This window comes from Echinops telfairi, unplaced genomic scaffold (genome assembly GCF_000313985.2).
Source record: "Echinops telfairi isolate 266 unplaced genomic scaffold, ASM31398v2 ScPeMD7_6080;HRSCAF=6971, whole genome shotgun sequence".
NCBI lineage: Eukaryota > Metazoa > Chordata > Mammalia > Afrosoricida > Tenrecidae > Echinops > Echinops telfairi.
The window spans coordinates 9,967,193-9,988,642 of record NW_022109980.1 but is presented as its reverse complement, the minus strand read 5'-3'; the positions used below and the strand labels follow the sequence as shown (position 1 = coordinate 9,988,642).

At 46.8% G+C, this 21,450-nt stretch overlaps 1 protein-coding gene across 3 annotated transcripts in view; it reads right to left on the bottom strand.

Annotated features, from left to right (window-relative positions):
- OCRL (OCRL inositol polyphosphate-5-phosphatase) overlaps window positions 1-21,450 on the bottom strand; it is a 66,745-nt gene that overhangs the window by 5,227 nt on the left and 40,068 nt on the right. Inside the window, exons 16-21 of one of the 3 annotated variants that reach the window (XM_045295854.1) lie at window positions 13,894-14,004; window positions 13,216-13,381; window positions 12,725-12,960; window positions 3,752-3,775; window positions 2,941-3,033; window positions 460-576 (exon numbers count right to left, since the gene is read on the bottom strand). In XM_045295854.1, coding sequence (XP_045151789.1) covers window positions 460-576; window positions 2,941-3,033; window positions 3,752-3,775; window positions 12,725-12,960; window positions 13,216-13,381; window positions 13,894-14,004 — 747 coding nt within the window. The remainder of the gene's footprint in view (window positions 1-459; window positions 577-2,940; window positions 3,034-3,751; window positions 3,776-12,724; window positions 12,961-13,215; window positions 13,382-13,893; window positions 14,005-21,450) is intronic. The other 2 variants (XM_045295855.1, XM_045295856.1) reach the window with 2 other exon arrangements.

The following is a 21,450-nucleotide window of genomic DNA, read 5'->3' as shown; positions in this document are numbered from 1 at the left end:
GGGGGGGGCGCAACGAGGAGGACCAAATCAAAGAAATTACGTAGTTTGAAGTCTGCTTTGGACTTTTAAAGTCCTCAATGCCCACCTATAAGCTACAGTGGGCACCACAGACCTGGACCCAGAGTGCTCGAAGGTACAAACCCCCCGAAAAATGAACTCACTGCTCTCAAGTTGGTTCCAACTTGCAATGACCCGATAGGATGGGACAGAGCTGCCCCTGGAGGCTTCGAAAGCTGTAAATCTTGAAGAGGGGCTGACAGGCCTTTCTGTCTCCTGTAGAGCACGTGGTGGGTTCGTACCACCAACCTTGCAGTTAGTGGCCCACCTTGCAACCCACTACTCCCCACAGGCATTCTCCATTCCGGCCCCGGCGCTGCCACTAGGCTTCCGCTGAGCTCCTGGGTGAACCTCTGTGCTGGCAGCCTTCAGCTGTCTCACACACCACCAGCGCTCACTCACCTGGTGGCAGGCGTGTTTAAATAAGTGATCCACTAGAAGCCAGATCTCCTTGGGGACCTGGAGGGGTCTCTCACTGGCACCTTCATCCAAGGGAACCATCTGCAGAAGAGATTTCTCCTAGTGGATGAAAAAGGATTATCAAAGAGGTGTCAAAGGAAAGGCCTGTGTGTGTAACTTAGGCGGGTCCCAGCATAGCGTGATCTTTTTTTCCCTCTCACTTGGGGGCAGGCCTGGGCAGCGAATACGCCACAGTTGAAGGACCTTGCCAAAATGCTTCACTGAACCGGAAGCCCTTCATGTGGGTTTGTTACCATGTGGATGCACTCACTGTGCAAGAAACTCACTCACAGTGGACACCGTGCGTGGACCAGTGCTCCAGCGATACCGCTACAGGGTGGGCCACACACAGAAATGACAATGGTCAGCATGGCGCTTTCAGACAGCAGGGTCAAGATTGAGGGTTTTCTGTACTTCCGGTCTTTGCCTCTTTCCAGCCTGACTGACTGCCAATCTCTCTCTTGTCCCTTTGGACTTAGATGCCAATCTTTGGTCAGGAAGAACGGGCAAACCCTCCCCATGGGTGCATCAGCCACAAAACACTCCCAAACCAGCACACTGAGTGACAGAAAGCCCAGGGAACGTCTAGGGCTGGAGTCCGTATCAGTAGCTCTCACCTCGTCCACCCACTTTTCTACTTTCTCAGAGGTCCCTCTGAGAGAGGTGAGGGGAGAAACGCAGAAGTAGCCAGCCTCCAGCAGTTACTAAGGAAACAGGACCTTAAGGAGGCTTGGGTAGATACAATCGATTGTGGATTATAATAAGAGCTGTAAGAGCCTGCAATAAAATGATCTTTTAATTAAAACAATAGGGGGAAGGAGGGAAAAAATGAGCTGATACCAAGGGCTCAAGTAGACAGAAAATGTTTTAACAAGGTTGATGGCAACATAAGTACAAATGCGTTTGACATAATGGATATATGGATTGTTATAAGAGCTGTAAGAGCCTCCAATAAATTATAAATTTAAAAAAGGATGCGCTGGGACCTATGATGCGGACCGGACCAGATAATGGTTTTCAAATGTTTTATATTTTTGGTTTGTATTGCTCAGTTGTTGTTTGTTCATATCAGAGCGATCTCAGAGGTGTTATGTCGATGGAAGTCACCCTCTTACAGCTAGGTTGTAGGCCTTTTCCATTTTTTGGTATCTGAAACCCCGGATTGATGAACCCATAGGGACAGCAAGTAGACTAAAGGGGCTTGGGGGAGGCGAGTACAGTGGTTGTGGTGGGGCGGTGGTGGTGGGGTGTAAAAGGGAGACAATGTCAAGGAGTCCATGTAGAAAAAGAATGTTTGGAAACTCTGGTAGCAATTGTACATTCTACTTGATGTGAGTGAAAACTGGAATGAGATATATATTAAATCACAACTGAACAAGGAGGGGAGGGGAATAAAGGCAATCCTCTCCTAGGATTGGGTTTGTACACTCATTGTCATGCCACTGTGCAGGGGTGGGTCTGTACAGCCATTGTCAGGAGTCAATTCTGCCTCATAGCAACCAGCCCTTCAGGACCGACCAGAACTGCGCCGTAGGGTTGCCAAGGCTGGACAGCTTTATGGAAGCAGGCTGCCATTTTCTCTCCTGAAAAGCACTGCTGGGTTGGAACTGCTGACTTTTGGGTTGGCAGCTGAGCACTTTCACCAGTGTCACCTTTGTTTCTAGTCAAAGGTGTCTAAATTAGGTTAAAAGGTGCCTTCTGAAAGGTGAAAACTGGAACCAATTTTCTCTATCTCCCCCACCCTCCTCCCTCCAAGTTCAAAATCAAGTATTGTATACACTTTTGGAAATTCCAGCACACCACTGGGTAGTCTGTTAATCCCACCTGCGACACTCAGCTATGTAGCTTTTAGGGAAAGAATGGGAGCAGCCTGTTGCTAACCAAGACACCAGCAGAGTATGGGCCTCCTTTTAACCTAGTGGGTCTCAAGGAGGGCCCAATGCCCTTAGTACACTCCAGTGTCTTTTTTTTGGGGGGGGGGAGGAAGGAGCATGCCTCTTGGCGAGTGTTTAAAACATTTACATTCAGCTGCCTGCCTGCCATCCCTGGGGATTCAGTCCCTTGACTCATCTTCCCTTGAGTTGCCAGAACATTCTATCCAGGGCTCATCCCTGAGCTTCTTTCCTGACCTGGGCATCCCCGTAATGTCCTTGCCCCAACATTGTCCAAGGAGGCACCCTGCGAACTTTGGGGCCTAAACACAACACGTGTCACAGCTGGTGCCTCCATTCTTCAGCCCTGGTCCATGGTCTGGGAGCCAGTGTGACAGCCAAGTGGAATGGGTCCTGTACTGGGGTATCAGAGCCACACCAGGCACTGCCCAAGGTGCAAAGATAGGCAGTGCCCAGGGACACGGTGAGGAGCAGCGCAGTCTCACATCAGGGGTGTAACAAGGTGACTAAGGTGTCAGTCGCTTAGACCCACCCTGTGTGCTCCCTGTGCAAAGTCCCCAGTGAGGCCGGGAAACAGCGTACTTGTATCGAAGTTGAGTGAAGAGCTCATGTGCACGCAAGAATACTGGAAGAAAAAAATCCACAAGATGATCCTGAGTCTAAACCCTTTCTTCCCTTGACAAAACACCGTGTCTAACATACTCACCCTGTGCCACTCTAGTCCTAATACCGAAAGCTCAGGAGCAGCAGTGCGCCATCCATGTCAAAACTTTCAAAGCGCAGTGAACTCGGAGCTCCACTGGATGGGTAGGCATGGCTGCTGCTTTCAACCTGCCCCTCTCCTCCCAGCCTGCTGCCCAAGGCTCTAGCCCCCTCCACCCCACCCTGCCGGGTGCTACCTGGAGCATCATGACCTTAGTCTGGTTTGCCAATTTGCTGGGGCTCTGCTGCCTGGCCCAGGAGCCCTCCTGGTCCCACTCAGTCCCACCGGCTGTACTCTCTGTTCCCTCTTGCTTTTATGCACTGAACCTCAATGGCTTGGCCTGTGCAGGGAACATCCCGAGTGTGTCCCAAATGCAGATAAAGCTGGGAGGACACATTTCGGGGACCATCCCCAACCAACCCCACTGCCAACGAGTCGCTTCCGACTCCTAGTGGCCCTAGATAGGGTTTCTGAGGCTGTCCATCTGGATGAAAGTGAACAGCCTCCCCTTTCTCCCAGAGTGGCTCATGTGTCTGAACCGCTGACCTTGTCGTAAGCAGCCCCAGGCTTACCCGCCGGTGCCCATTAAGTGTTAATCAAGCACAGGGGAATTCGCAATGCCACCAAGGGCCTGCATTACCTTTTCTAGGAAGCTGTCTTCTTCCTGAGAGCAGAGCAGGGAAAAGAAAGTCATTTACAGACAGAAAACGACAGAATTAATTCACAGAATTAGCAACAGCACTATTATTAGTGCCCGCATGCTCGCTCACACACACACACACACACACACACACACACACACACACGCACGCGCTTACTAGACACATAGGTTGTAAACAGCTTTATGGTCTTCCAATCAATGATGCCCGCAGAGAACAGAGCGCACTGTTAATGTGCATGTTTTTTTCTGAGAAACTAGTTACAGAAACATGCTAGCACGGTCTTAGACCTTTATGCCCTGTGGCAGCTGCTGGCTGGCCTAGCCCAATGCCCACGGACCCTGCTGCCTTTTTATCTGCGGTTTCCCCCTGTCCCCTTGTCCTAAGGCCATGGCTATAAGAGGACCTGGATGTGGCCACAGGGAAGGAGATGGTCCGCTCTCTCCCCTCCACTGCCATTCCGCCCACCCTAGCTAGTCTCCTGGGTGCATCCCAGGCTCTTTTCCATTGCCCCATAGCCAGATCCTTCCTCAAAGGCCTGTAGCACCCCACCCCCCCTTTTAGATCACCCTCTGAAATGCACACAATTTTATGGCAGACCTCTGATGACCAGAAGCCCCATCTATTGAGCAGGGGAGAGGGAAGAAGGCACCTCTTCATCCTCCTGTCTTTCGTGTTATTCTGTTCAGTAACAACAACGGCAACAATAACAACCACTGTGGTGTATCAGGAGCAGGGTAGAGCGCTCACAGACAGTGACAACCTGACCGGCATGTGTACGTGATGTCGCTGTTAGTTCCATTTGTCAGGAGCAACAACAGACTTGACTCAAAATCACACTTGCAATCAGAATCCCTGGTCTGACAGCCTCCACAGCCCTTCTCCTGCTGCTCCCTTAGACAACCCAAAAAAGGCCAAGGCAATTGCTGCCTGGACAGAGAGGCAGGGGACAGTGTTCAGAAGTTATTCCTCTCTGTAACAAGCTCAGGGCAGCCCGAAGCCCTCATTTCAAGGCTGCAGGGTTCTGGAAAGAGTGCAGGTGTTAGAGTTAGACACACCAGGGTGTCAAACCTTATTTTGGCCTACTGTTAATTTTGTACAGACTCTAGGCAAGTTATTAATAACCTTCTAGAGCCTCCGCTTCTTTCTCTCTCATTGGGGCAAACATATTTACATCATTGGGACAGGGAGGCAGCCTAAAACCAAGGGGGGGTATGCCCACCAGGGAGGGTGCCTGTACCCCTCAGAGCACCCCTGCCCTCCAGGTCACTACTAACTGGCATCCTACCAGTCCCATTAGAGGCCATGGAAAACTTCCACACACATCACTGTCGCGCTTTCAGTGGGTAACAAGAGAAATCCCAATGGTACCGTTGGAAATGCTGGGTCGGGGAGTAGGGATTGTTACTGGACATTTTAAGTTGTGATGTTGAATGCACGACTGGAGTTTTAGTATTATTAGATATGTTATAAGTTAAACAAGCAGTTGTGTCCTTACTTAATCCCTCTCTCTGAATTACTTTTTAGCTTTAGGTTTACAGAAAAATTGTACAGAAAGTTCAGTTTGCTTCTCTTACCCCCGTTCCCCACCTCCTGAACTCTGTTTTGGGGCAAATGCTGCCCTTTTGGTGTCACCCTATTGATTGTACTAGGGGTAGCATTCCCGCCTGGAGCTTTCTAGGTCTGTCTATAGTTTGGCTGAAAGATGATCACCAGGAGTAGGTTTGGTTCCAGGTTTGAAGGGTGTCTACTGGCCAGAGTCCTGGTGGCTCCCACCAGTCTCTATCACGCCAGAATGTCTGGTCTTGTTTGTAATTCTGAATTTCATTCTCTGTTTTTCTCCATCTAAGACTTTCTCTTTTAATCCTGTCGGAGTGGTTGTTAGTGGTAGCCAGGCACCATCTGCTTCTTCTGGCCTCAGGTTAGTAGAGGCTGTGCTTTGTGTGGCCCCATTAGTCTTTGGGCTCAACGGTCTCATGCATCTCTTTGCTTTTCCTTACGCTTCTTTGTTCCAGATGGGAGGGGACCAACAGTGGTGCCTTTGATGGCTGCTCACATGCTTTTAAGAAGTCCAGTTGCTACTCACTGAAGTAGAGGGTAGAAATATTGCCTTTATGGACTACGGTATGCCAGTAGACCAAGATGTCCCCCGAGACCATGGTCCACAGCCTTCATGCCTAGTGATTCAATCCTTCACGGGGTTTGATTGTGGTTAAAAGGTTAGCATAATTTTGCTCTTTGTATCCTACTGTGTACCTGGATATGTTTGTAGTCCATACAAAGACATACGTGGAAATACCTTCTGCCAAACCTATATATGCTCATAGGTGTACCCTCGTATGCCATCCCACACCTGGCCAGCTTACATATTTACCTGGGTACTGCTCATAAATGATTGTTGATTCGTGCATATATCAGTATTTCTCATCACTGCCTTTGTGCTCGCGTACTTCCTCCAGAGTCTTTCTTTGCTACCTTGCCTTTCAAATACCACATGAGATCAAATAACAGGCACTCAGAAGAATTCTGTGCTGTGAAATATTCATTATTTCTAGGATTGTAGTGATAATTGCTTTTTAATGTGAAAATCAATCCTGCATGCCAACCATCTAGTTGAACCAGCGGCTAGGAAGTTGGAGACTGTTAACAATTAGAGAACTGCCTATGTCTAGCAAGTTTCTCTATTTTTCTACCCATGAATGCATGACACATGATGAGTAAACAAGGCAGGGTTTTTGTATATAAACCTGTCAAACTGGGCTCTCGAAGTTTTCTTTGAACACCTGTCAGTATAAGGAGGCACCAGGCTAAATACCTTTTTTGGTGGGGGAAGGATGGCAGGAAGAGAGAGAAATGAGGAGAATCCATGCAGGACAAGCACATGGGCCCTGCCTGGCCCTGGCTTGTAACTGAGTCATGAAGGAAGCCCCCCATTTCTGGCCTTCTATTGTCATAATTGTCACAAAATACAAATTCTCACTAGGTGATGTATGTGTACATGTGTGGGGGTGCACAGCAATCATGCAGAACTACGACGTGTAGCCAGGCTGTCAGGAGGTTTCACCAGGGAAGTGGGACCTAATTGACCCTTAAGAGCCATAGGTCCTTCCAGTGAATCCCTCTGACCGTAGTCGAGGGACATAAATAGCCTTGTTATCAGACTCAGACAGAGAGTATTGTAGAGACGATTATAGTGTAGCTAGATTCAATGTAACACCTTATTTGATCTTGCTCGTGACCCCTTTAAACGTTGTTTCAGTGAGAAAACAAGTGAAGGAAAACTGCATGGGAATTAGGCCGCAGGCGAACACAGACCCGGGACGCGAACGGTCTTGCTGTCATGCCGGCTGCACTGGGAAGTGGACTGAGGCAGATAGACTTTGGGTAAAAATTGAAACCTTATCATCGGCTCTATCATTTTAGTATTTTCTGCTTTCTTTTCTATTGAAGTTTTTGCAATTTTATTTTGTTATTGTTGTTAGCTTTCTTGTATGTTTTCCAGGGTAGAAACCCAGGATGGGTGTATCTATAGAGGCAGTCACTGGATTCATGGTTTCTTGGGGGTGTAGCACGGGAGGTGGGGGGAAATGTGGAGTCAAGGACTACAAGAAAGAAGAAAATGTTCCAAAATTGACTGTGGTAATGACTGTACCGGTTTTGATGTGAGTGAACTACTAAATTGTATGATATGTGAATTGTATGCCAATAAAACTGTGAAAAACAAAACGGGTTACAAACTGACAGGGTAGAGGTGACCGGGAGCCATTCCCAGCCAAGGCACAGAGAAGGTAAACTATGGGGTGGAGTGAGGCACCTGACGTGAGGTGAGCACTGGGGGTGCGGAGAAGGATAGTAGGCGATGAAGCTGAATAGTGAGACTGAAGCCAGACAGCTTCCGGAATTGAGGCTGGATTCAGCGAGCGAGGCGACCAGTCTCCATGCAAACAACTAAGTGATGGGCTCTAGAGCAGTGTTCCAGAAAAATCAGTCTGCCCACCCTGAATGGGAAACACTGAAGGGTCGTAGAGTGAGAGAGGCAAAGGGAATCAGGAGAAGGCTATTGGGGTAGGTTAAGCCAGAGGGAGTAAGCACCATTAACTAGAAACGGGAAAAGACTATTTTGCAAAATGAATGGACACAAGAGTCAACGGAAATGAGGAATCCACAGGGCTGTGACTCTCCTGGTGGGAGTCACACAACCTCCTGGCAGCAGGTTGGCCTTCGGCGTCTGCTCTGTGGGTGTAGGCAGAGAGAAACCATAATCTCACTGCCATCGAGTCGATGCCAACTCAGAGCAAGCTCACAGGATGGGATAGGGCTGCACGCGGGCTTTCTGAGACTAACTCTTCACAAGAGTGGAAAGCCCCCTCCAAATGCTATGCAACTCATTCGCCCGTCCTCAACACCCTCCACTCTGCCCACATTCACTCTTGCAGGGTTTGCTCCAACACAAATGCATGCTGCACTCATGGCTGAGGCACTAAGAGTCCAAATTAAAATAAACAGCCAAACGCTGAGTGGAGGCTGAGGTTCTGAAGCGGGTTAGGAGTTTCACCGTGGAATAAGGAACACAGATTAGACACTGAATAGCATATGGGATGAGTTGTTAAGGTTGGTACGAAAAAATAAACACGCAGGAATGAATTCCGTCCTACAATGGTATTCCATGTGTGTGGCACTTAGTTCTCTCAAGAGGGATGTCCCCGAGTGTATACATTCTCCACCCTGTCTTGCATTTTTTCCCCCTACTCTGTCTCGACATTCATAGCCCCATAAGAAGATCTGGCTCATTCAAGCCTGGTCACCTTCCCATTCTAAAAGCAATGCCTGAATGTGTTTGATTGAGGACCTCACACTGCTCGCCCAAGGTTTCTGGTGGCTCTAGATCCACAAACTGCAGCTCGTGAGTCATATGTGGTTCTTTCGATATGTACATGTGGCTCTGAAATAAAACTGAACAAATTTCAATGACATTCAGATAATGGAGAATTCATTTGTTTATAAAAATATATTTCTGGATCTCTAATCATCTTGAAATTGTGAGGAACGGGATTGGCTCTTCTGTCTCAAAGTCTTGCTGGCCCCTAGGCTAGATGTCCTACAGCTCAAGCGGACTCTGCTCACCTGCTGGCGTCACTGCTCGCTACCACTTGCTCCCATTCAACGCTACCCAGCTTCCCACGTGTTTCTCCTTGATCCTCACTCTTCGCAGAGAAATCGGACCTGTTGCGCGGCATCATCTTTTGACCTTCACCATTATTCAAGACGCCCCTGATGCCCAGAAGAGCCTGCTCACCCAAGGAGCGGAGGCAAATGCCTTGCCCTCTTGGACCTGACTCAATGACTTCCTGGACTCTCCACAAATCATTTTTCAACTCGAGTAGGCTTAGGTGCTGAACTTATCATTTCTAGTCATGTTAATGCTGTATGCATCACATATTTATTAAAGCTAACCTAGGCTGATTCTGAGACTGAGTTTTACAGAGATCAGCTGGTCAATCAATAAGCGTTCAGAGCACAGACAGGCTTGAGTAAACAACACAGGACTCTGTTATACAAACTGCACGCTCCTTAGCACTCATTGCAATGGGCTTGACCACATACTGACTCAACACCCTGGACAGGAAGCCAACTCCCCAGGAACCCTGCTTGAGAATTCAGCCACATTGCACATTTTATAAGTATACTTCCATTGCCACCAAATTACAGGAACCCACATTTAATGCTTTGTTTTCAACAGGGAAAGCAAAAGTGCTGACGAGTAGATGCTATTTACTTAATAAAACAACAAAAATTATGTCTTAGTTCTGGAGGAGGAGCAAGATCATTGCGGATGGTCGATTTCCCCGTTTCCTGCTGGGGTTGATGCAAGCTGTTCTAGGAGTCTTAGGCATTGGCAACAGGCATGGTCACCAAGGAGGGTGGGGAAAATGAACAGGATGCATGCCAGCCAGGTATTCCTTTCTCTATTGGGGAGGAAGAGGAAGTGGCCCAGGAATTATTCTCAAGCACAGGCCGTGAGCTCTGCTCCCGCTCCACAAGCAGGTCAGAGTCAGTAAGACCAAAACGGACACAGACTGATGGTTATTTGCATCCATCACCTTGTGGAATGTGAAAGATGATTCAGGTGAAAGATGCATAAACAAGGATGACCCTTTGGAAAGCACTTCAGAAGGCCAACATCAAGTGGAGATAGGTTGGGAAGGTAGTGAGAATTAGATCTAGATAACCTTCGGAGTTCTCATGTACTGAGCCGGACTTGGATAGGGAACACTTCATTAACAATATAGGGAATTTAATAGCACTGCACTGGAACAGACTGCACAAGGAACCAGAACCTTGAATCCCATGAAAGAACACCTTTAAAAGAAGAGACGATGACCACACACCCACAACTGGGAAGGAACTCAGCCATTTGCTCCCTGTAAAAAGGGCCAGGTATCAGTTGTCCACCAATAGAAAGTAGGTACTCGGTTCCAGAGCCATGAACTTGACCAATGACTTTGGTTACTTCATCCTCACGGGCAAATGTAGCCAGATGCCCTGAGAGTACATTACCAACAACAACACAGAAATGTGTGCTGCTTAACTGAGCCTCCTAACTATGTCCAGAATGAATCTGGGGAAACTATGGCCAAGGGTGTTATCAGGTCTCTCCCAATTTTTACTAAAAAATAATTCTGCAATCTAGTTCCCGTGAAATACATGGGGACGAAGGAGCATAAAGTGATTAAGTTATATAAAAAAGCCACACTAAAAGGAAACCATCATCAATCCAAAGAATGGGCCCTGGACAGGACATGTGCTCTGGACTCACAAAAAGCCAACCTCGTAAAAGAAAACCCAGCCAGTGGGCTGCAGGAACCCAGCCTGGAAGGTGGCTTTTCAAATGTTGTACAAGAAGTTTTTGAAGAACTGTGAATATAAACTGCAGAACGGAAGACACAGCATTACTGTTTGTTTTCTTGGGTGATAATAACTAAGAACCCTGGAGGCGCAGTGGTTACGTGTTGTTAGGATCTGCACGGTCCGCAGTTGAAACCACTAGCCACTGCTCAGGAGAGAGATGCCACTTTCTGCTCCTGTAAAGAGTTACAGTCCCGGAAACTCAGAGGCGCTTCTAGCCTGTCCTATAAGGTTGCTGTGTGTCAGAATCGACTTGGTGGCAGTGAGTTGGGTTTTATAATAGAACTATAATACAGAGAACTACAAAGGAATTGTTTTAAGAGATGCGGGCTGAAGTGGTTTGTGGCAAAGGGACACGACAGGATCACTGGATTTCAAAGGAAACAACAACAACAACACCACCAAAAAAACGTGAAGTGTATGTATATAAGTTCATAAGGTGTGGGGGTGGGTGTTTACTGGACTGTCCTCCCTCCTCCACATTTGACATTTTTCGTAATGAAAAGTTGACAAAATTAAAAGCTGGGACAGAAGGAAGTGAGTCGGAGAAAAGGAAAAACAACTCCATTGTTGAGATTGCTGGCTCTTCTAAAAGGGAGGCAAGAGTGTGGTGATAAAAGAGAAAAACAAGTCTTCAGTTGAAACAGCAGATTAGCAGGATCTGAATTTCAGAAGAAAACAGTTCTCTCTCAAACTGAGGTAAGAGCGCATTTGGTCAGGAAGCTCTAGGGAAACAAGAATTCCAAGAAAGAAGGCCAGGGCTGCATGCCCGGGTGGAAAGCTGCTCTCTGAGTCACTGCTGACACAATGCCATGGCAACTGGAGAGCTCACACTCAAGCCAGCCAGCGGCCTAGTCCTCCCCCACCACGATCCGGGGAGAGCTCGCATACTAATGCGGACCAGACTGATTAAGGCACGTGACCTAGTTTGCTTTGCGGACAAAACCATGAAGCTACTTTTAGAGTCTGAAAAGTCTGCACGCAGGTCCAACCATCTTTGCCTTTCGAAGGATGGACTTGTCCTAAATCCACTCATGGTCCAGAATACAACTGAATACACTGCCCCTATTAAGATACCGAAGCCAGTGCTTGGCTGGACGGTGGGGAAGGCCTGCTTCTTTCCATGCTTAAACCAGTCACATCCAATGAACACCGAATGTCGATGCACATTCTAATCATCTGGGATGCTAAGAAATGGCAGATTCTTCACCCTGAGATTCCAATTCTGTTGTGCACAGGGGCAAACACCATTACTTGTAATATGCAACCCCAGAAACACCCTGGGGCTTCAGATGTGGTGTTCCCCCAAGTGTGATGCTTGGGGATTAGGGCAACTAGCCACTGCAGGATAAGAGTAACCATCACAGGAAGTTACCAAGGTTTATTCTGATTAGATATGATGAATGCACCAGAGTGGGGCACACTGGACTGAGAAGCATAAAATAGGGCAATCGTGCTGGCACTGACTTATTGGATGAGGAGTCGGTTCCTGTTTCTGTTTTCTCGGCGACTATGTTCAATGGGGATAATACCTCCTGCTCCCATTACCATACCTCACGTGTGTGCTAAGAGGATACACAAAAGCGAATTGACAATCTGAAACCAAACACAAACAAAAACCCACTGCCATCAAGTTGATTCAAACTCCTCCCAACCCTATATATGCAGTCAGTCTTTCCGGGAGCACACAGCCTTGTCTTTCTGTCAAGGCTCAGTTGGTTGGTTTAAACTGCTGACTGTGTGGTTGGCAATCCTATGCTTAACCTAACAGCACCTCCAGGACACCTCGAAAGTATGATGAACTTTCAAAAATAAGCATTTTCTCTATGAGAAAGGGAACTTTTATTTTTCCTCAGTGGGTTGAAAATTCTTAGAATCTTGACCCAAGTCAGCCATAGAGTACTGTTCCCTTGACTTCTAAGCAGTAAAGTAACATTCTCAGTGACCACCCCATAACCCCGAAGACCATCGAAGAGGCAATGGGGACATCGCTTTTGTATGGCAAGAACCACTGCGATTGGAAGGGTGTATCTTCGAAAGCCTCTTACCAAGTCGATGAGTTTGGTTACAGGGACTTCTCGGATTGGTCGTTTCATCCGGCACAGGGCCTCTAAGGAGGTGCCGAAGCAGCTTGGGAGGTAATTTCCACTGATGGTCAAGAAGTAATCTTTGCCTCGATCCAGGTGCAGGACAAGAATATCTTCGATCTTATCTTCCCCAGAGTTCAAGATCGTCACGGAATCTTTGCTAACATACACATCGAGGGAAATGTCTATTGTCTCATCTGAAATAGAAGAGATGGCACATGGGGTCGGAGGCACTGCCAGTGGCAAAGCAACAACAGGGAGACATAAGAACGCAAGAAGAAGTGGCCTGGTAAACCCCAGGAAAGAGGCAGAGCGTGGAGGCGTCACAAATAGGACAGACGGGGGGTGGGTGGGTGGGGGGTGTTAGCAAAGGAGAAGTGGGACTATGGGTGGGGCCAGGTACAAAAATAAAGGCAGGTACAATGGGGGGGGGCGAGAGGGGGGGAACTCACTTGGCTCCAAGTAGCCCTCAAAGGGTTCAGCCCGAAGCCATGGCTTGCAGTACTGGGTGTCATTAAGTTTGGGGATGAAAGAAAAATGGCAGGGAACCTGTCCGTTGTTGCTGATCTGGAACTTCTCCTTTTGTAGTTGCCGAAACTTCACATTTTCAAACACAAACTGGGGAATAACAGACAGACACAAACATGCATGACTAGTGGGGGCAGGCAGTAGCAGGATTTCCTCCATGGGGAATACGACTAAGGGGAATGGTCCAAATTCACCAGGTGCATCACCAGCTTCACATCACCCACTTCCAGAAACTGGTATCCCCACTCTGCCGAAGCAGGGGCTATGTGGCTGTGGCTATTTCACTTGGTTCTGGCTCCTGCTCCTGTGGCCCAGTTCCAATGTCCGGAGGTAGGAACTAAGTAGCAGCTCTTAGAATATTAAGAAAGAGCAGTCCCCATCTGAGAACTTACTAGGTGGTGGGCAGCGCTGAGAGCCTTATGTGGATAAGCTTGGGGAACCGGAACCAATACCCCTTTGGCCAGAAGAGAACAGGGTAGCACTGAAAGGACTGGAGTTTGAGCCAAGGCCCACGCTTGCTTACCTCCCCCTAAGCCCAATGCTTTTCTTGGTGCTAACCACAAACGGCAGCAACTCGGGGGGCCATGGAGAGCTGGACTCACCTCCCTCCGGCTGAGCTCTAAAGAAGGAAGAAAGTCATTTTCCATTCGGTCCATGAAGCGCACACTATCTTCAAAGACTTTCCGATACCTCCGCTCATCCACAACCTTCACCTGCAAGAAAAGCAACCCTTCTTTTCAGTTAAACACATTCTTAGCTCACTGCCCTTTGGAATGATTGAAAAAAACCGGCTATGAGAGTAGTCATTTCAAAGAAGCTGTGGCACCAGCCACATTCTCCAGCACTTTCTGATACCAGAAAGAAAACAACCCTCATTTTATTCTGATGCGCTCCCAGTTTAATTTCCACAAGGCTCCTGAACAAGTGTTTCTAGGTCACTAAGGCCACTATAAATTCAACTGAGAAACGGAGAAGCGCACTTTAAGTTAAAGGTAGAGAGGATTCATCAGCTGACTGCCTGGAGAGGTTAACGCTCTCTGTCGAGAAGCGTGGCAATACAAACTGTTGGTTCATTGACTGAGTGTGTGACGGCTGTGGTAAAAATGACTTCTTGCCCAGTACAAATCCCACATCTGAGACACGGAAGAAAACAGAACTCAAGGATTTAGCCTGCTATGCCCAACTCCAGGAATCATCCTATCCATACTCAGATTCTACACTGGCAAAGGTACACAGTTAAACGGAGTCCATGTAACCGCTGTCCATTTCAGAAAACAGCTGATACCTACCTAATGCCTTCCCCAAACCAAACTTGATGCCAACTCATCATGACCCTACTGATTAGGTCTCTCTGGGTTTCCAAAGCTATAAATCTTGATGAGAGCAGAAATCCCCATCTTTCTCCCAAGAAGCGCCCAGTGGTTTCAAACTGCTGACCTTGTGTTAGCAGCCCAACGTGGTAACTCACTGTGCCAGCAGGGCTCCTTGTAATGTCCTGGACTAGAACAAACTCATGTCGACCAGCACATACACCGTATCTGGACTTCTGACAGATCACCAACTCTGCCTCCTGAAGGACCCAGCAAGTTTCAGTCTCCTGATGTCGTTGCTTCTTTTTATTATGGAAACATACAAATCAATGCTAAGAGTGAACGAGGTTAACACCCTTAAAATTATTGAGAGACCAGTTTCTTTTTATAATAGAAAATGTCACAAATCTCCATGTCCAAAAATAAAGAGAAAGAAAGACAGACAGAAACAAAGATGAGCGTCTGCTGCAGAGGTGCTAAAGGAAATGGAGAACCCCAAACCGCAAGCCCACTGCCATTGACCCGATGCTGATGAACAGCGGCCCTACTTTAGGTGTCTGAGAGTAATGACTCTTTATAGGAGGAGGCAGCCTCAGTTTGCTCTTGCAGAGTGGCTCCTGGGTTAGAACCACCGACCTGAGGATAAGCAGCCCAAAGTTTAGCCCACAGCCACCCTAGAGTGCCTGGACAATATTGAAGCTGAGCTAAACACCTCAAAGATGGGGAGGTTCTGACAGATGTGAACAGTATCTTCAAGAGAACTAAGGATCAAGCAAGCACTTCAGTGTCATGGGGAGTGCATACTATATAACATATAAAGAGAAGATGGATTTGGGCCAGGAATATGTGTTGTATACTTTTTACAAAATCTCATCATCTTTGAGTTCAAAACAGTATGTGTCAGATGCCATTTTATTTTTATAGCAACTCCGAGGCCATCAAAGCAAAGCTTACTACTCTCCTTCTGCTGGTTCAGAGGAGCCCTGGTGGCATAGTGTTGGGCTGCTAACTACAGCCTCAGTATTTCAAAACCACCAGTTGCCCTGTAGAAGAAGGAAGGGGCTTTCTATTCCCATAAAAAGTTACGGCCTCAGAAACTCACAGGGACAATTCTACCCTGTCTTGTAAAGGTCGCTATGAGTGGCAGTGAGTGTTTTGGTCTGCTGGGTAAAGACATTGAGACTGAAAAAGATCAACTAACTTGCTCATTGCTACAGTTAACAGCAAAGGGGCTCTCTAGCCCTCCAGTGCAAGATCCTGGCCAAAATACCAGGTGTGGTCTGTGGACTGCCTGCAACAAAATCGCCGCAGCAATGGCTTGGCAATGCAGATTCCTGGGCCAGTTCATCACCATCTCCTTGGCTAGGGCCCACACATCTGCATCTGCGAAAGCTCTCTACTCAATTCCTGTCCATCATATTCTGAGAAGAGTGGCAGCTGGCCATATTTCTAAGGGCAGGGCAGTGGACACTAGCTCAGCTTCCGCCTAGCCAGTCCACAGCACGCCTTCTGAAATCAATCGGCCACTGAGCACTTGGGGCCTTTGACAACAATTATCAGGGCCAACCGTGTGAATATGCCTCAAATCACTGTCTACCCAAAGATCCCAAGCCAAGATGGTGACACAGTGAGAAGGGGGGAAGAAACACCCGTCATCCAACCTCACCAGAGGATGCAGCCTCGTTAGACAAGGATCAAACGCAAAACCATACTCACTGCTGTCGAGTGGATTCCAACTCACAGCGAACCCATAGGGCAGGGTAAAACTGCTTCTGTGAGTTTCCCAAGACTGTTCACTTTTAAAAAATTATTATATTATTATTATCATTTTATTGGGGAGGCTCTAACCAATCTTATGACAACCCATCATTCAACTGTATTAAGCACACCTGTACATATGTTGCCATGTTAACTCTTTATGGGAGTAGAAAGCTCTTTCTCCCTCGGAGCTGCTGCTGGTTTCAAACTGCTGACCTTGCAGATTGCAGCCCAATGCATAAACACTGTGCCACTGTGTATGCTACTCCATACACAATGAAGCTAGAACAAAATCAGGATTTGAAAAGTTCGGTGAACGATCCTCCACAAAGTATTCCAGAGTGTAGAAAAGGATGACAAACCCCCAAACTCATTCTATGAAGCCACTATAACTTTGATACCCCAACAGGGCAAGGGCCCCACAGGAATAGAGAACTACAGACCCATATCTCTAATGAACATAGATGCAAAAAGCCTTAACAAGATATTGGCCAATAGAATTCAAAAGTATATAAAACATATCATCCACCACGACCAGGTAGGATTCATCCCAGGGATGCAGGGATGGTTTAACATCCAAAAATCCATCAATATTATACACCACATTGATAGGAGAAAGTATAAGAATCACGTGGTATTATTTTTAGACCCAGAAAAAGCATTTGACAACATCCAACACCCATTCCTAATTAAGACTCTCAAGAAGACGGGAATGGCAGGAAAATTCCTCAAGTTAATATAAGCTATCTACGAAAAGCTAATAGCCAACATCATAGCCAATGGCGAAAGGATGAAAACAATCCCACTGAAAAAGGTGACCAGACAAGGATGCCCCTTGTCCCCACTTCTATTGAATATCGTACTGGAGGGCCTAACTAAGAATATAAGACAGCGGAAGGACGTTAAAGGTATCCAAATGAGTGAAGAGGGGTGAAACTATCACTATTTGGAGACACCATGATTCTGTACATTGAAAATCAGAAAGCTCCACAACAGGAGTACTGGCAGCGACAGAGGAATATAGAAGAGTGGTGGGATACAAGATCAACAAACGTAAGTCTATTGGTTTGCTGTATACATTGGACAAGACCACGGAAGAGATCAGGAAGGCAGTACCATTCACAATAGCCAAGAGCAAACTGAAATATCTAGGAATATATTAAACCAAGAATCAAACACTTATACAAGGAAAACTACAAGACTCTACTACAGGAAACCAAAAGCGACCTCCTAAATTGAAGAATATCCCATGCTTGTGGACTGGAAGACTCAACATATTAAAGTTGTCAACCTTAACCAAGGCACTTTATAAGTTCAATGCTATCCTGAGTCAAATACCAACAGCCTTCTTCAAAGGTTATTTGGAAAAGCTGACCACCAATTTCATAGGGAGAGGGAAGAAGCCCAGAATTAGCAGAGAACTCCTTGAGAAGTTTATTCAGCCAACCTGGCTGATAAACACATGTGGGGCTAATTGAAGGACAGAGTGATAAATGGCTCAGTAAGTCTTGCCTTTCGAGTTCTCGGGTCTCCTGCTTTGTGGTGGTCGGACCAGGGTGCAGCTGCCTTAGCCAGTTCCCTGCTTCAGCTGGCTAGGCTCACTTTCTGCAAGACATCCCCAAGGAGAAGCCGCATGATAAGGTGACCAGACGTCCCACTTTTGGCGGGACAGTCCCAATTTTTAACAATTTTCTCCACGTCCCGCGGCGTTTTTAAAAGTCCTGATTTTTAGAAAGAATGCACGACAAGCTAGGGTATACGGTTTTCGGCTGCCATGTGGCTATTTTGCCAGGATATGAGTTTTATCAATGGTGCCCTGCTTTTGTCCCGCTTTACCAATGTTAAAATCTGGTCACCTTACGCATGGACCTACCCCGATGTAGCCCTGGGTGTTGGAGCTGCCGTGTGGAGACCCTGCCAGCGCTGAGATGCTTGCACATTCACTGATTCAGCTTTCCTCCTTCAGTCGGTGTCATAGTGTGTGTTTTGTGAGATGGAGGAGGACTTTGTGGATTGGTGTCGGACATATGGGTTAATGTTGGACTTCTGGGCTTGGGCAGCACTGGGTTGGGATGTTTTCTTGATGTGCACCTTACCTTTATATAAAACTCTCTCTTATACATGAGTTTCTGTGGATTTGTTTCTCTAAAGTACCCAGACTAACACACTCCTCAAAAAGAACAAAGTTGGAGGGCTCACTTTACTCTACTTTAACACCTACTACACAGTCTCAGTGGTTAAAACAGCGTGGTACTGGCATAATGTCAGATACTCAGACCAATGGCAAAGAACAGAAAACCCAGAAATAAAGCCATCAGCATATAGACAACAGATCTTTGACAAGGGCCCCAAAAGCATCAAGTGGGAGGCAGATGCTCTATTTAACAAGTGGTGCTGGAAACAATGGATATCCACATGTAGAAAAATGAAACAAGATGTTTACTTCACCCCAAGCACAAGAATAAACTCAAGGTGGATCACAGACCTAAAAGTAAAACCCCAAACTATTACGGCCATCAACTAAAGAATCGGGACAAACCTAAGAACCTTGGCCCAGGAAATACATAGGCTAAATGCAATAGGGAAAGGTACACACACAGGCGAACCTGAATTCGACAAATGGGATCTATTAAGGGTAAAACACCTGTGTGTGAAAGATTTCACCAAGAGGGTAACAAGGCAACCCACAAATTGGGAGAGGATTTTGAGCAATGACACAACAGACAAAGGGCTTACTACTAAAATTTACAATATTCTCAAGGCCTGCAAAAGAGGAAAGTGGTTAACCCCCTGAGGAAGCTTCACTAGGGAAGAGACCCATATGGCCAATAAAGATATGAGAAAATGCTCCCAATCATTAGCTATCATTGATAGCTAATTGCATTGAGATGCATATTAAAATCATGAGATACCATCTAACACCCTTGAGGTTAACCCAGATCAGAAAATTGGGAGTGTAAAAAATGTTGGAGGGGATGTGTCGAGACAGGAACTCTCCTCCATGGCTGGTGGTCGTGTAGCTATGTACAGCCTCTGTGGAAAGCCATCTGGCAATATCTAAAACAAATGGAAATTGATCTACCTTATGACTCAGCTATTCCTCTACTGGGCATATACCCAGAAGAGGTAAGGAAGAGACCACAACCAGTTGTCTGCACTCCTATGTTTATTGCGCCACAATTCACAATCGCAAGGAGCTGGAAACTACCTAAATTTCCATCAGTAGATGAGTGGATTAGTAAACTCTGGCACATACACCCAATGGAGTACTGTGCATGCCTAAAAAGCACTGATGATCACATGAAACATGTCATTTCATGGGAAGAGTTGGAGAAAATCATGCTAAGCGAAGTCAGCCAATCACAAAGGCCAAGTACAACATGAGTCCCCTGAGGTAAGTATAACCAGCACAGTAGGTACAGAAAAAAGCCACTTATCTCACAATATACAGGCAGTCGGGTGGAGTTCAGATCAAACCCAAGGAGGTACATGTTAATCCAAGACAAAGAAGGGGAAAGGGGGGGGAGAGAAAGTGAGATGATGGCATGCGGGGAGCAGGGCACTAATCCACCCAGGGGAGAGTATTGGTTATGTCTCCACAGAATTGGGAGTGGGTATACAGCCCCCACCACGGTGCACCAAACCACGAGGGCAATGTACCCATGAGGAGGAATGCATGAAAAGATTGGGCTATAGGGCCAGCATATCACGCCCACCCGGAAGTAAATCAAGGAGGAAAAAGAGGAAGGGACATCGGTCTAGACTCCATATCAGCACACCAAGCCTGGAGGACGACGTCCCAGCATGGAACTGCTAAGGCACAGAGAGGACTGTAGGGCCGACAACAGCTCATGACATGCTGTCCCCTTACTGGTGCATACTATGACAGAGGACAACACTGGGGACACACAGCAGGGAGGAAGTGCAATCTGAACCCCCTGCAGCGGGGCAAACCAAGAAGAGAACATAACAGAACAGCAACGGGAGCAAAGCCAAGCCACAAAACTCCTAAAGAGCCCCCCAAAATAGACTTCAGGCTAGGAGGGGCAGTTCCCAGAATTCCCCCAGGACTGAGATAATCATAAAGATCAGTGGACAGACCTGGAAATATGCATGTTTTTTTTCCTTTTCTTTTTTTCAATCATTTGTTTTCTATTTGTTTGGTCTATGCCATTGTTGGTATGCCTACTTACATAAGGCATGCATGGGAAGCAAGCTCGAGGATAAAGCAATAGGACCAACGGTCCCGGAGGAACTTGGGGGGAGAAGCAGGCAAGGGAAGGGAGCAGTAGGCAAACAACGCCATAGACACAGGAGAACAACTTGGGAATAAAAAATCAGTAACGAGGAGGATACAGAGATCCTGGGGGTGCCAGCGCAACAGCAACCTAGCTGAGAGGAATCACTATGAGGCAGCAGTGGAGCAAGCGTGATGCTGGGGCAGAAGGAAGGTAAAAGGAAACAGAGGAATGATCTAGGAATCAAAGCTATGAATAGAGGTATAAGCTTAGGTGTGTCCAAATGTAAGCACATTAATCCATAAAAATAAAGGTATTGGCCTATGTACATATATTTATATGGCAATACACTGAGGTAGTGGACGGACTTCAGGCCTCTGCTCATACTCTCCCTCAATACAAGAACACTATGTTCTAACAAACTGGCAACCTGAGATGTTCACCCTCCCAGCACAATTGCTGAATACAAAATGGGTGCATAAGAAAATGTGGTGAAGAAGGCAGATGGTACCCGGCTATTAAAAGATTAGCATTACTGGGGGAGTGCAGCGGAACAGCAAGGGAATGGAGCAGCAAGGTCCCCAGAGAATGCTGAAGGCAGATTTTGGGGCCAGGGCGTGATACCCCAACAGACTGGACTGGAAAACACTCTTAAAGGCCAACGATCCTTGAACTAACTACAAGCTTTTCTTTCTTCTTGTGTTGTAATTTGTTCTTTGTCAGTGGTTTGTTGTTGTTGTTTTGTTGTATATTGTAGCTTGGTTTTGCTCTGTCTTGTTTTTGTGCATGTTATTATCTCCGCAAGTCTGTCTAAATAAGATAGGCTAGATGAACAATCTGGAGGAGAAAACAA